At 42.9% G+C, this 13,827-nt stretch overlaps 5 protein-coding genes across 5 annotated transcripts; 3 read left to right on the forward strand and 2 right to left on the reverse strand.

Moving 5' to 3' along the window:
• Positions 1–148: 148 nt before the first annotated feature.
• K450DRAFT_274755 (uncharacterized protein) lies at positions 149–1,612 on the reverse strand (the record flags this gene model as incomplete). The annotated part of the gene is made up of 6 exons (XM_051593140.1): positions 149–291; positions 353–370; positions 443–615; positions 687–877; positions 983–1,171; positions 1,232–1,612. The coding sequence occupies 6 exons, from the start codon at positions 1,610–1,612 to the stop codon at positions 149–151; spliced, it is 1,095 nt and encodes a 364-aa protein (XP_051441407.1).
• A 1,364-nt stretch (positions 1,613–2,976) lies between these two features.
• Positions 2,977–7,542, forward strand: K450DRAFT_257121 (uncharacterized protein). Its single transcript, XM_051591611.1, has 16 exons — positions 2,977–3,523; positions 3,592–3,740; positions 3,818–3,886; positions 3,960–4,082; positions 4,150–4,526; positions 4,592–4,721; positions 4,792–4,851; positions 4,918–5,070; positions 5,160–5,228; positions 5,294–6,019; positions 6,094–6,150; positions 6,221–6,536; positions 6,602–6,894; positions 6,960–7,127; positions 7,188–7,260; positions 7,328–7,542. The coding sequence occupies exons 1-16, from the start codon at positions 3,055–3,057 to the stop codon at positions 7,411–7,413; spliced, it is 3,318 nt and encodes a 1,105-aa protein (XP_051441408.1). The 5' UTR covers positions 2,977–3,054; the 3' UTR covers positions 7,414–7,542.
• K450DRAFT_257129 (uncharacterized protein) lies at positions 7,228–8,951 on the reverse strand. The gene is made up of 8 exons (XM_051591612.1): positions 8,694–8,951; positions 8,596–8,625; positions 8,309–8,518; positions 8,208–8,239; positions 8,011–8,135; positions 7,903–7,955; positions 7,686–7,840; positions 7,228–7,626 (listed from the first exon to the last, which is right to left on the reverse strand). Exons 1-8 carry the CDS (start codon positions 8,917–8,919, stop codon positions 7,495–7,497), a joined length of 963 nt encoding a protein of 320 aa, XP_051441409.1. The 5' UTR covers positions 8,920–8,951; the 3' UTR covers positions 7,228–7,494.
• Positions 8,952–8,998: 47 nt separating this feature from the next.
• On the forward strand, positions 8,999–10,933 carry K450DRAFT_257139 (uncharacterized protein). Its single transcript, XM_051591613.1, has 10 exons — positions 8,999–9,198; positions 9,277–9,313; positions 9,389–9,487; positions 9,554–9,571; positions 9,640–9,731; positions 9,809–9,875; positions 9,944–10,231; positions 10,316–10,459; positions 10,530–10,617; positions 10,683–10,933. Exons 1-10 carry the CDS (start codon positions 9,061–9,063, stop codon positions 10,780–10,782), a joined length of 1,071 nt encoding a protein of 356 aa, XP_051441410.1. The 5' UTR covers positions 8,999–9,060; the 3' UTR covers positions 10,783–10,933.
• Positions 10,934–11,405: 472 nt separating this feature from the next.
• K450DRAFT_283500 (uncharacterized protein) lies at positions 11,406–13,815 on the forward strand (the record flags this gene model as incomplete). Its single annotated transcript, XM_051593479.1, has 10 exons — positions 11,406–11,690; positions 11,760–11,787; positions 11,857–12,020; positions 12,093–12,241; positions 12,315–12,445; positions 12,515–12,667; positions 12,737–12,788; positions 12,846–13,024; positions 13,101–13,334; positions 13,412–13,815. The coding sequence occupies exons 1-10, from the start codon at positions 11,532–11,534 to the stop codon at positions 13,813–13,815; spliced, it is 1,653 nt and encodes a 550-aa protein (XP_051441411.1). The 5' UTR covers positions 11,406–11,531.
• Positions 13,816–13,827: the final 12 nt, after the last annotated feature.

Below are 13,827 nucleotides of genomic sequence, written 5' to 3' on the forward strand. Positions count from 1 at the left end.
TTAGGAAGCCTTGGATGGAGGCGATATGTTCTTACTAGTCTTTGCCAAAGCAAGGATATAATTTAGAACAAATTGCTGACTGTTGGCATTTTTTTTTTTTTTTTTGGGATATAAACATAGTTTACGAAAAACGGTTCTGGCTGGATGACTACTCTGGAATGATCTTCATCTTCTTCAGTTCATCGAATACTTCATAGTAGCTCTTTAATGTGTCTCGTTCTTCTTTCCAGCCATATTGCCTGGCTTTTTCCATGGAAAGGTAATCTGGCCAAGTTCGGCCAGCGGTACCATCTGTCAACGGTAGTATTAGTGCGAGGTTGATGCTGATATCCCAGTCATGCTAATTACATACCAACAAACTCCCATGTTGCTTTACAATAAAAAATATCAGTTTGACGTCAATAAATGCCATCCAAGGCTGTTGCTTTAAAAGAAGGCTTACCATAATCATAAGCAGATGGATCCAAGTTATGCTTCTTAGCAATTTCGTGCCATTTTTCCTTATTTTCAGGAGCGTACTTTGTCAAAGGCATTTGACAGTACATGGATTGTTCCTTGGGGTGCTTCGCTTTCTCATCCTTGAAGTGAGGGTCAGGGATGCTAAGTCCAAAATATCTGAAGAAAGACTTGCATGCTCAAAATTACGATATCTAATTACCAGGACAGCACTTCTCTCCTATCCTTACTCTGCAATCTTTGGCCAAAGCTCAGAAAATGTTGTTTTGTCATTGTCTTTGATATTGTAAGCACCACTGGGAACTTTATCGTTCACGCTTATGTAGAGTTGGAATCTACTGTTGTTGTCGGCGGTAGAATGGTCAAAGTGAGTGGTGTACTCGATTTCGTTACCAGGCCAGATGAAATCCCTTTTAAGATTCTTTTGCAAGCTTGCATACAAAGCAATGGAGACCGCAAAATTCATGTAGTTTCCTACAAATTTTGCAGAGCGTTAAAATCAGTTTGTTCTAGTGAATAATTTTACCTTAACTTTGGATACTCCCAAGATGACATTGGGTCGAGTAATGAGGTACCTCCAGCTTTTGTTTGCGGCATAAGTATGCAAAAGATCCTCTTGGTCATAATAAAAACATGATTTGCAGAGTCTAGGAGCATCTTCCTTCCAAGGGAGGTCTCGGACCATTTCGGCTCCACCCACATGGCAGCCATAGTACTGGAGGCAGTAAAAGCGTTAAAAATTGGTATTCGAATTATACGACGTGCATGAAAATACCTTGGCTCCCGTCTGTAGCATGAAAGACTTGAGTTTTGGCGAAACAAGACCCAATGCATGTAATGCTTTTTCCAACAGCATGAGGTTGACATCGTTCATTTCCTTAAAATCTTGTTTCTCAATGTATGTATAGAAAAAGGCGTGCTGAGCAACGGCTGCTCCGGCTGCAGAAAGCTTGCTTGCCAAATCGTCCGCAGAAGACTTTACCATGTCAATGGACACAAATTGAATTCTGCTGTCGTTGGCGGCTTCCTCTAGCTGCGGTGGTCTGCGGGAAACACATATGATTGGACCCCATTCGTCACTGGCTAGTAGTGCCTTTGTCATGGCGATACCACTAATACCGTTGGCACCAAAGATTACTGCACACTTTCTTGACATTCTGAAATTTTTTGTTCCGAAAATATAGCCTAAAAGCCTACGAGAGGAATCAGCTTTTTTATATTCATTGATTAAAATCAATGTGCAACATCATCATGATGGAATCAATGCTGCACAGTTTTTTTTTTTCGCTTGTTTGTGGATTGAGTGGTACGCTCGGCGCCTGCTGATTTTTGTCCAACCTCTTCGCATAATTCAAGGCAAATAGAAGCTCATCCATTTGTAATGTGTACCTTCGGTGGCGTTTTTTTAGGTGTCGCATGGTTTGACATTTTGCAATACTTTTGAAAGTGTTTCGCCATTGCCATTTCTTGTTTGCATTTTCTCTATGCTTATAGGCTATGAATGAAATGCCACAAGTCAAGTAGTCTCAGCCTTCTATTCGAACTGCAGAAAATTCGCAAGGGATTTTTCTGCTGTCTCATCGCTCCAAGTAGATCAATGCAGTATGCATCACTACCATAGACCTGAATGATTTATTATATCTTTCTGTGAAAAGAACATCAGAAACCTCCTCACTCATCCATCATAATTGAAACATATTTACTTGCGAGCATAAGCGACATGTATACTTTATATTCAAGGCTCTTTATTATGAGGAAAGATCCCAGGCGGTGGCTATGGCTTGAGACGATATTAGTCGTCAACACAGCACCGCCCAAAGAAGAATGGTTGGATTCAGTAAAGTTTGCCGCGGAGGAGGTAAATTTGCGGATATATCGCAACGCACGGCATTCACAAGCGCGACAAGATGAATGAAACTAGCTTAAATGGAGTGCTATTAAGGTAAACTCGTACACATGGTATTCCTTTGGGGATGGCTCACACAAGCAAAGCATAATTCAGAGTTCGTCCAAGAACGTTTGAGCATAGAAAGTTTGCAACTGGATAGATTTTTACCCAATTTTCTTTATGTTTAGCAATCATGAGACGACCATCTAATAACTTGCGCATAATACGGTTCTTTTCATTATATCTTTGCTACTTCCCATCTGGCTATTTCGATCTTCCTGACATACCGTATTGACTTTTTTCCCTAACCTCACAGCTTTCAATAGGTAAATCAGATGATCCCATTCACCACATAGACAACATGAAGTTTCCGAAACGAGAATGGTCCCATAATTATAGGCGCACATCGGTTGCCTATAGCCTTAATAAAATCTCATACATTACTTCGAAGGGTCAGAACGAGCACAAAAGCGCTTACTTATGTTATGGACAAAGTTGAAGGTAAAGCAAGAGTTTGTTTCAGCGTAGAAATATTTCGATAGCGGCCAAGGACTCCCTTGCGGTAAAGACAGTTGGTACAAAAGCAGAAAAACGAGCCATTACAGACCAACTTAAATTTGGTGACTTTTGATGAGGTCATGAAGTCATGGACAAATGATTTCCTCTTCGAGTAAATTGATGGGTTGGGTAGAAACCTCTTCGTTCTCCTAATGACTTCAAATGTTCCACCATTGCGCTTGGCAGACTACTTTTTTGTAGTCGGCATTCAAGACAAGGACATTATAACTAAATATGAAGCTGCCAGATCTTCAGGTGGATCCATCTCCAATGAATCCTACTTTAACGTGAATGCAGCGGAGCCCAAAGAACAGACGCAAGGTGTAGCAACTTTAGACAATACCATGCTCGACCACGTCGCCACAGTCATTCAAAACTTTGATAAGGATAGAGATATGGCTCGGGATACCGTCATTGCTGTATGGGACGGCACCGGTCAACCTAGTCCCAGCCGGCGTAAGAGTGTCGCATCGGCCACCAACGCCGTATTGAAATCCGGCACACGAAGAATGAGCTCTGCCACGTCTAGACCGTCAAGTAAATCAATCAGTGCGTTGGATCGCCCGTCTATCAATGATACCGATCGTAGGTCGCTATCCAATGATCGCCACTCTGTTTCCGGTAATGGTAATTTCATCATGGTGGCCGTTTAGCTTTCCCACGAACATAGTGACTGAACATCTTATTAGAGGAGACAACCATGTCGCCACCCATAGATCATGCGGAGAAGGATAAGGTGCCCAATATATTCGAAACAACCTTCCCTCCTGCAGTTTTATTACGCTACCCTAAAGCAGATCATTCGCCATTAGATCCATTTCCATCACATACCCCAATGGTAAGACCGCGTTACAACATCTTGATCGCCGACCGATTGACTTCCTGTGATATAAACTAATGAAATTGGTTGCATAGTTCTGCTTCCCCAATGATATAACGTTTCATTACGGCTCCAGCCCTCCTCCCGAGACTGTACATTCTTTTGTAAGTTCCAAGCGAGACGATCATCATGATTGAAGTCGTTCAATATAATTTACGTATGTGCATATCATGACAGTCTACCACCGACGAAGACGGAAATAAGAAGTATGGGACTTGCGTGACTTTCTATGAGCGCTTACCCAAATCCCTTTACGAAGACATAAAGGCATGTGTCGCAAATTGGGTAAAGGGCAATATGGTATGTAATAGACGGCAAAGAATTTATGCAAACGTAAAGTATTAGCGTGTTGAAAGCATTCCTGAAGTCATCTAGTACACGTGAATATGCACAGCATTTGAAGGAAAAGATTGACGTAGAGCTGGATCAACTTAAAGAACATAGACAAAGGCAGATTCAGTTGGCACATTTGCAAACGACATCGTGGATACAAGAGGAACGAGACGAAGTGGAGGAATTGCTGAGAGTGACTCAAGAGAAAATTCTTCTTTATAGGGAACTTTTAGAGCCTGTGAAATTGGCAAATTTTAAACCTGAGGAATGCTGGATTCCAAAATCAGTTGGAGTAATTACCCAGCTCCCTTGGTTTGAGCTGATGAGCGATTGGATCAGGATTGTAGTGGATGCCATTATAGGAGTCAAAGGAAAGCGTAACCCGCAGGCAAAGAAATTTAGCCTAGAAAAGTAGGTAGTATCTGGAGGAGATGGATGGCAACAGTCGAAAGATATACTGACAACCATGCCTGCAGTGCCATCTATAACTTGATCCATGAATTGCGTATACCTCCTCGTGGTATTTACGAAATCGGTATCACGATCAATGAGCGCATCCTTTACCTTAACCGGCCAAGTTTCAACGATATCCCCATTTTAAAAAACGTAAGTGATAAACCCAGAAAGTAACAGGTTGGCAGGTTATACTCGTACTTATGTTTGATACCCCCGACAGTTTTCGTTATATCCGTTGTTTCGATGCTTGTCACCAAATATTATATTAGCTATTATAGAGGTAAGGTGCAGAGCAAGTGATAGGACATTTAAGGCCCTGCATTAATTTAGCCTCTATTGCGTATAGGTTTTACTAAGCGAGGGCAAGGTGCTGTTCCTCAGTAAGAAGATTGGTATGCTTGCTATAGCTGGAGAATCGGTACAATACCTACTCTATCCCTTCTATTGGCAATTTGTGTATATACCAGTACTACCCAAGAGACTGATAACATGTCTACAGGTAAGTCAGTGGTCTGATCTTTTGTCAGTAACATGAGCAAGATCTATCGATTCTGGGCCGGGCAATATTGATCAACCCATTTGAAAAAGGCACCTGTGCCATATATAATAGGATTTAATGGATCCATGGATGAAATTGGTGAAGATATACCAGAAGATGTAGGTCCTGTGTCTTGTTTTTTGATGCACATTGGTTATGTTAACTCACAATGCTACTCTACCAGACGTGCGTGATCAATTTGGACACTAATACAATTCACCAAATGATTCCGCCTCCATCTATACCTGTGCGACAGAGAAGGAAACTTTTAAGTGGATTTGAGGAATTTGCAGCGTTGCACACTAGATTCAAAATACCTTATGGTATTCCTTTGCCTGTTCGAGAAGCATATCCAAATGGACGACTGCCTCTTTCAAATGGGCGATCCAAAACCATGCTGCCTCTAGAACAAAGGAGACCTCGATACGATAACATTGCAGATAACCATACGTATGGGCAAGGTAGTGGCATATTTTCACGGCCATTATCTGAGTATCTTACTGGTAATCAGAGTGTTGGATCTTTGAGCAAGTTCCCTACAGGGTCATCAGAGGTCGATATTACCGCAGCGATGTTACCACAACGACCAGGATCGGCTGTCATAGCACAAGTCACAGCACCCACACCATCCACACCGCCACTCAGTCGTGCCCAATCCTATAGTGGTTTGCATTCCAGACCTATGTTGCCTCCTTCTCCTGGAACAACCATCATGAGTAGCTACTTTTCGAATATGTCAGCCACAACCGCTGCAACTGAATCAGCCAATGGGCAAGGAAATCGAGCACAAGGCGGACACTCCAATAGTTCTTCCATAAGTAGCAGGAATGGGGTCCTTGGCATGGATGATAGCGATATGACTTCGAGTGGCATTACATCTGGGAGCACAAGTGATACAGAGAAGAGAGAGGTAAGGGACATGGAGGACTAGAAGGAAGGGCATTCCCCATTGTTCAAATTTTCATAAACTAACCTGCAACCTAGTCTAAGCTCAAAAATAGATTGTCAGCTCTTATGCCAAAGCCCAAAGCAGCTTTTCAAGTGAGTGGATGATATTACATGAATGTAATTTGGTTTCTTTTTTCTCACTTTATAAAAATTCGTTTCGTAGGACTACGATACAGCACGTAATTCAACTCAGCAGCAAAACCTAGCACTCGTTTCATCTTTTAATGTCGGCCCCGGACGCGCAAGTTTTCCTCCTACCATGTTAGACAACTCCATCGAAAATACAAACAGCTATAGAAGACGATGTACATGGGTAGAAGGACACTGTATGTTGGAAATTTTCAACAATGAGCTGACGGATTATGTGGGATATCGCTGCATTTGCGGAAAAGAGATAAGTCGAGATATGAAAAGCGATGTAAGCCGGGGAAGAGAGTCTGACCCGCTATCACCACGAATGATGTTTATGAGCTGCACAGGTAAATTTTTGCGACCCGATAGCGATATGAGGAGACAATTTCTAATGAAGGTAATGCGTTACTAGAATGCAAACTCATCACACATGAAGGGTGTACAAACCAAATTCTTCATCCTTGTATCCCAACCTGCTTCGACGAACAGCAGATCGTATGTGCCTTCTTGCGCACCTATTCGTCACTGCTTTGGAACTACAGAGCCGGATTCGCCTATAGTATTGAAGAGCTGAACGGAAATGCGCCGTTAGCTCAGTCTGATGCCGCATTCCCTCCGGACGAACAGCAATCATCTGATCCTACCAGGCAGCCTCGCTTTTTTTCAAAGGAGCGTTTCCTTAAAGGATGCGATAGAGATACTAGGGTAGGGCCAGTTTGCAATATTGATGAATTACATCGATCTGATGTTTAGCTGACTCTGTTTACCAGGATTACCTCTCCCAATTTGTCAACTCACAAATGTTCACCCAGTTCATCACTGATCGCCTGACAAGATCGCCTCGAGAGTATGAGGTCCTGTTTTTCGATGAACTCATCAAGCTCAAATTGAATAGATCCAAGCTTAAACTATTAAAAGAGGATACCCCATTTTTAGACGTAAGTTACCCGAGTTTGCGGATTGGAAGATCCGTCTTTAACCATCTACATGCTATCTAGGATGATTCGTTTGCTGTTTCACAAACAGTATGGGCACAGACGCCAAATAGCCATCCGGCTTCCAATATGAGTGGTAAGTATCTACGTTGACTTAGGACGGCTGCAATGCATTCATAGCTGCTAACATTAATGCTTGGCAGTGTACGAAGAGGATGACGCAAGGTTTCCCACCAAGATTCATGACGACATGCAGCTAAAGACAGCGGCGGCTTTCATAGCCACCTAAATTTAATTTAACAAACATGTATATATACATCTAATTTGTGCCATATCGTAAAATTGTTTAATGCAAATAATGGAGGAGCGATCAGTTATCATGAGTAATAGAGTGGTATAATCGATGATGATCTAGATGGATGACTGGATTAGTCGAATGTAAATTGAAGGTCGTGATACCTATAATAGCCAATGTAAAGGAAATAGGGTATTCAGGTATTATCTACAACGGCCATATTAGCAAAACGGGAGTGAGGTGATTGACATTTAACACCAACTTACGGAAATATTAAACAACGCCAGACCAACGACAAGCGAAAAGAAGTTGCTGGTTAGTAGGCTGAGATTTAAAAAGGTCGCGGACGAGATCTGTAGCAAAATGGGAACTAGACTGCTCATAGTAAAGAGTGCAAAATTGTAGCAGAGCATAAGCCCAACTGCAGAAAAAGTGTTAGAATCATGCTGCTGTAAGCTATGCTATATAACCAGGTGCTATTACCTATATTCCAAGACCAAGGAATCAGCGCCACCGCCTTTCGTTCCCATAGTACACTGTTCTTGAATTAGAAAAAGACCTAAATTGTACACAATCGCGAAGGCTACTTACACTTCAAGACCACACATGAGCGTGCCCCACATGCCCAACTGACCCAACACCTCCTCTATAGGACTTTCTAGTACAAGGTGCTCCTCAAGGAGGTTGGCAATAGCATATAGTGTAGCTCCAAGTAGCTGCATGAGCGACAAAAAAAAATCAATACAATGCGACTGCTTCTGTTGCACCATTAAATACGAGTTACTTACGCAGGATAAATCGCCAATCCAACTATGATTATCTATTAGAGTTTCTGAATGTCAGCATCATAATGCATATGAAGCAGAAACATCATAAACATCGTTTGTACCTGTTTCAAGTCTATTGTTAACGTAATCGCCATATATTAGCACAGCGAGGCCAGTCATGCAGATGGAGACACCAGCGTATTGCATAGCAGAGTAGCGGGTGTTTGTAAATAACACCGATAATATAACAACGCATGGAACGGTCCATGAAAGCAGGACGATGGCAGATAAGATGGAGGTATTTCTAAAAGCGTAAAGCACAAATAGATTGCCTGATTGGAAAACAATGAGTTAAAAAAAAAATTCATTGACCGCAGCTGCAGGCAAACAGGTGAGCGCACCAACTGACCTTGAAGATCGGCCATGGCAAATAGAATATCTTTATAGCCAAGACGAGGATTAGAACACTTTAGAGCAGTTCATTTGTATTTCAAGTTCAATTCTTACATTTCCAAGCTCTTTCTCGTATCATGAGCTTCCATGCGTCTCGGCCATGTTTATGGATATGGACAGTGGTATAAACAGAGAAGAGCATAACATAGTTCAGCAGATTTTGTAATGGCGGTACATTGACATTGTAGTATAACCACAGTAATGAGGTGGATGTGTTGGTTAATGTCAAGCACAAGGACAGAATTTGTCCTAATGCTACATTGAGAGCTAATCGCTTCATACCATAGATTCTTCTAACAAGACGAGCCAGCCAATAAAGAGGAGAAAAAAAAGCCTGTCCCGAAAAAAACGGTTCCAAAATTTCAAACAGGGACAATTTCCGTGGCGGTCTCAACATTGAACACCAATCCGTAACGAATCAATGTCATCCGACGTAGCTGGTCAAACTTGCATATCTCCTGACTGCGGCAAGCCCGCTAAGTTGCAATGTCCAACTTGCTTGAAGCAAGGCATTTCCGGTTCATTCTTCTGTTCCCAGGAATGCTTTAAATCAAACTGGGTAAGCACCTCCATGATCGAAAATATGTCTCGAAGTCATGACGCAATGTTCAGCTGCTCACCACTCTGATTCATGTAGGCTACACACAAGACGAAACATAAGGCTAAAGAAGTCGGTAAGTCAACGCCATGGCTATGCGGTTGATCGATCTAGTCGCAGTGCTAATTTTTACACTTTCTCGGATATGCAGCTCCACATGACCCTTTCAAGAACTATCGATACACTGGTGCTTTGAGAGCTCGCTATCCTCTCTCACCAAAGCGACATGTACCAGAAAACATCCAAAGACGTAGGTGTTATGATGCTTGAAAATTCCTTCACTTACTCTATTACTAATCGTCGTTTTCTCTCTAAGCCGACTACTCGGAAACTGGTTAGTTACGATCTTACGCATAAGCAATGGTTTAAATGGTTCCGTCCCTTAACATTTTCTTCACCAAGGCATTCCCGTCTCTGAGCAGCGCGTACGAGGTAGCTCCGTTATCCGATCTTTGAGCCCAGAGGAAATAGTGAAGATGAGAAAAGTGTGCCAGGTAATTATTTGCAATCAGTCGCTTTAAAATTTGCCCGTTGTATGACAATTCATCCCTAATTCATCTAATTTAACCAGATAACCCGAGAAGTTTTGGATGCCGGTGCTGCTGCTGTACGACCTGGCATCACCACAGACGAAATAGGTAAGTAGAGCGCAAAACCAGGTTATCAGAACGCGGATTAAAACAACACTACTAATGCTGCTACTTAGACCGAATTGTCCACGAAGCAACTATCGAGCGTGGAGCATATCCGTCTCCCTTGAACTATTACAACTTCCCCAAGTCCTGCTGTACATCTGTCAATGAAGTTATCTGCCACGGTATTCCTGATCAGCGACCTTTGAAAGAAGGCGATATCGTCAACCTTGACATCTCTTGCTTCTTCGAGGGATACCATGGAGATTTGAATGCAACGTATTTGGTTGGTGACGTCGACGAAAAGGGTCGAAAACTGGTTGACACTGCTCGTGAATGTCTGCAAAAGGCCATTGATATGGGTAGGTGGACCTGACGTGGATTGAAAAAAAAAAAAAACCATTGTGGGACAAAGCAGTTTTAATGAAAAATCCCACCCATCATAGCTAAACCTGGCGTGAGATACCGCGACTTCGGCAAAGTGATAGAAGACCATGCAAAGCAGAACGGATTCTCTGTTGTTCGAACATTCTGTGGACATGGTATCAATGATCTTTTCCATGGCGCCCCCAACGTTCCCCATTATGCCAGTAAGTTATCGGATCACCTTTGTCGTTTGGATATAACTAGAATGTCGCACTGACCTGCCTGACCCTGCAGACAACAAGGCTATCGGTGTTCTCAAGCCAGGTCATACTTTCACTATAGAGCCAATGATTTGCGAAGGAACTTGGAGAGATGAATTATGGTGAGTAGGCCTAGACATTTTTATGTTCCATTATGTAAGCTCATACATCTTTGTGCTTTGTGTAGGCCGGACAATTGGACTGCCGTGACTGTGGATGGTCGTCGATCAGCTCAGTTCGAACATACCTTGTTGGTTACTGATGATGGCATTGAAATATTAACCTAATGTATCTCTTCGTCTATAATGTACAAGAAATAGTTTCGATGTATTGAAAATATCTACTCATTGTCCATTGACAGAAAGTTTTAAGTTGCTATTAACCATACTATGAGAAATGTACAATCTTTTTTGGCGCCGAAAAATATGCGGTCTTGAATGGGGTGCGTGGCTACAAAATCGGGGTTCAGGGACGCACGAGAGCATAACTTGTAACAGGGTCTTTGGAGAAACGTTGCACGATTAAGGGCAGCTTCCTGCTCTCACATATCGGCCAATTTTTCCCACTGACGAAGGCACGCTTTTGCACCACCTTATCTTGTTTGTACAACTTAATAATAATCTCCACTGGATACACCACAGCAGTACGCAACAAGTCACCAGATGAATGACCATGCAGGGTCTGCGCTGCTTAAGTTTGTTGAAGCGAATAATATGTAGTCGTTCGGAGCAGTCAAAAAGTTTCAGTAGAAGCCAATCTCTATGATGATATTATACTTTGTCGTGGATGATATAATTATACAGATTGTATATTTTTAATTTGTTGGATTACCACGGGACAGCGCTTGAAAGAAGACCCTGAAAATAGAAAAAGAGGATGATCCCTGGGCTGAAATACCTCCGCGTCGTACCAGTGCTACATTCGTTTCCGAAGCAACTATGGTGTCGCATGATAAGCAATTGGGGCACTGTTGCTGTAAGACTCTACTTCGTTTGAGTAATGAAGGGTTAGGGCCGGAACACAAGTGGTGTGGCACATGCGGCCAGGATTCCAATATATAAATGAAGCACTCTTAGCTGTACCGAATACCCCACCACACCTTCCTCTCATTCTCTTGGAAATGCTAAAATCCCTGCTACTCTCCACAGGAGCAGCCATCTTGGCCACTCTTGCAACTACTGCAGATGCTTACAATGTATGTATTCCGATTTTGGTCTGAACTCCTGCTGAAGCATCCAATTTTAACCTATTTTCTGTTGAATAGAACAACTGCAATGACAACCTTGCTGTCTGTAAGTATCTCGTGTAAACTTGAAAAAAAATCATCTTGTTTTCAATATCTAACCATTCGACTTGTTCAGACTGGGGTCAGAACTCCTATGGTGCTGTTAATGCTAATGACCCCGCCAACTGGCAAAAGACATTATCCTACTACTGTCAAGATGACACCATTGATGTCATCCCCATTGCATTCTTGAACAAGTTCTTTTCTACTGGTAGCGACCCAGAAATCAATCTTGCCAACGTAAGTTTTGGAAACCCACGTGCTTGCCATAGTATTACGAACTTTTAGTTGCTAACGAGTCATCGACATCAGACCTGTAACAGTGTCGACAATGGTACCTTCCCCGGAACTAACCTTGCCAACTGCGCAAGTCTTGCCACTGATATCAACTTCTGCCAGTCCAAGGGAAAGATTGTTACTCTCTCCTTGGGTGGTGCTGGTGGTGGCGTCGGCTTTGGCTCGTAAGATTATTGATGACCACATTTGGAATGTCATAATTTATGAAATTAACATTTTTAAATCACCTGAATTTAGTGATGCTCAAGGTGTATCATTCGCTGACCAGCTCTGGAACCTTTTCTTTGGAGGTTCCTCCACTACCCGTCCTTTTGGATCAGCTGTGCTTGATGGTATTGATTTGGATATTGAAAATGGTGGCTCTACTGGTAAGTGTTCTAAGCGTTTAAACCAGTTATTAGCTGCATGTAATTTAATCACAATTTCTGCACATCAAGGTTACGCTGCCTTCGTCACACAGCTTCGCTCCCACTTCAATGCTGCTAGCAAGAAGTACTATGTCACTGCCGCTCCTCAATGCGTTTACCCTGATGCTAACTTAGGTGCTGTCATCAACTCTGTTGCCTTCGACGCCGTTTACGTTCAATTCTGTAAGTGAGCCGATCCTCTCCCAGCGTTTGCGATGGGTAGTCTTATACTTACAGCTTTGACTCTTCTAGATAACAACCCTTGCGGTCTTCAAAACTACAACGCTCCCTCTCAATGGAATTTGTAAGTAGTAAATGATTATCGACTGTCAGGAGCATGCATTCTAATATATCACGATAGCGGTATCTGGGACTACTGGGCCAGAAACGTCTCTCCTAACAAGAATGTCAAGATCTACATCGGTGCACCAGCCAGCTCTGGTGCAGCTGGTGGCGGTTACGTTTCAGCCTCAACCCTTGCCACTATTGCCCAAACTACTCAAGCTGACTTCCCCAGCTTTGGAGGCCTCATGTTCTGGGGTTAGTTGAAATGATGAAAACATGGTTTTCGCCCGCATACAAACAAAGTCACTAACTCACATTATTTGATGAATAGATGCATCCCAGGCATACGCAAATGGCCGATATGATGTTTCTGCTAAGAGTGCTCTTACCGCCAAGGGCACTTGCTCAGGTACCTTTACATACCCAGCTTGCAGTGCTGCTGCTTATGTTTCTGGTACCACCTACAATGCCAACTCCAAGGTCTCCTACAACGGATACATTTGGGAAGCCAAGTGGTGGTCACAGAGCGCTCCTACTGCTGATCCCAATGGTGACTGGATGCCTAGTAAGTTGACAAGGAACATCCATGACTTTTTTTTTTTTTCATTTTCCACTTATCTAACCACACTATGTCATTTTCAGTCAGCGCATGCTCTGGCAGCGGCGGTGTCAATTCCACCTCTACTACCACTACTACTACTACTACTACTACCACTTCAAAGGCCACTACCACCACTACTGTTTCCACCACCACTAAAGCCACCACCACCACTACCCCTGCCACTACAACCACCACTACCAAAACTACAACTGCCTCAGCCACTCCTACTGGCAGCAGTGGTAACTGCAGCGGTGTCGCTGCATGGTCAAGCACTACTGCTTACGTTGGAGGAAGCACAGTTACTTACAATGGACATCTCTGGACAGCCAAGTGGTGGACTCAATCTGAGACTCCCTCATCTACTAGCTCTGTGTGGGTAGATGGAGGAGCTTGCACTTCCACCTCTAAGCGTAGACGTCAACTCTATGCTCGCCGTCGTTTCTAATGGATCGAGACG

The sequence above is a fragment of the Umbelopsis ramanniana genome (assembly GCF_025399195.1).
Source record: "Umbelopsis ramanniana AG unplaced genomic scaffold K450scaffold_65, whole genome shotgun sequence".
NCBI lineage: Eukaryota > Fungi > Mucoromycota > Umbelopsidomycetes > Umbelopsidales > Umbelopsidaceae > Umbelopsis > Umbelopsis ramanniana.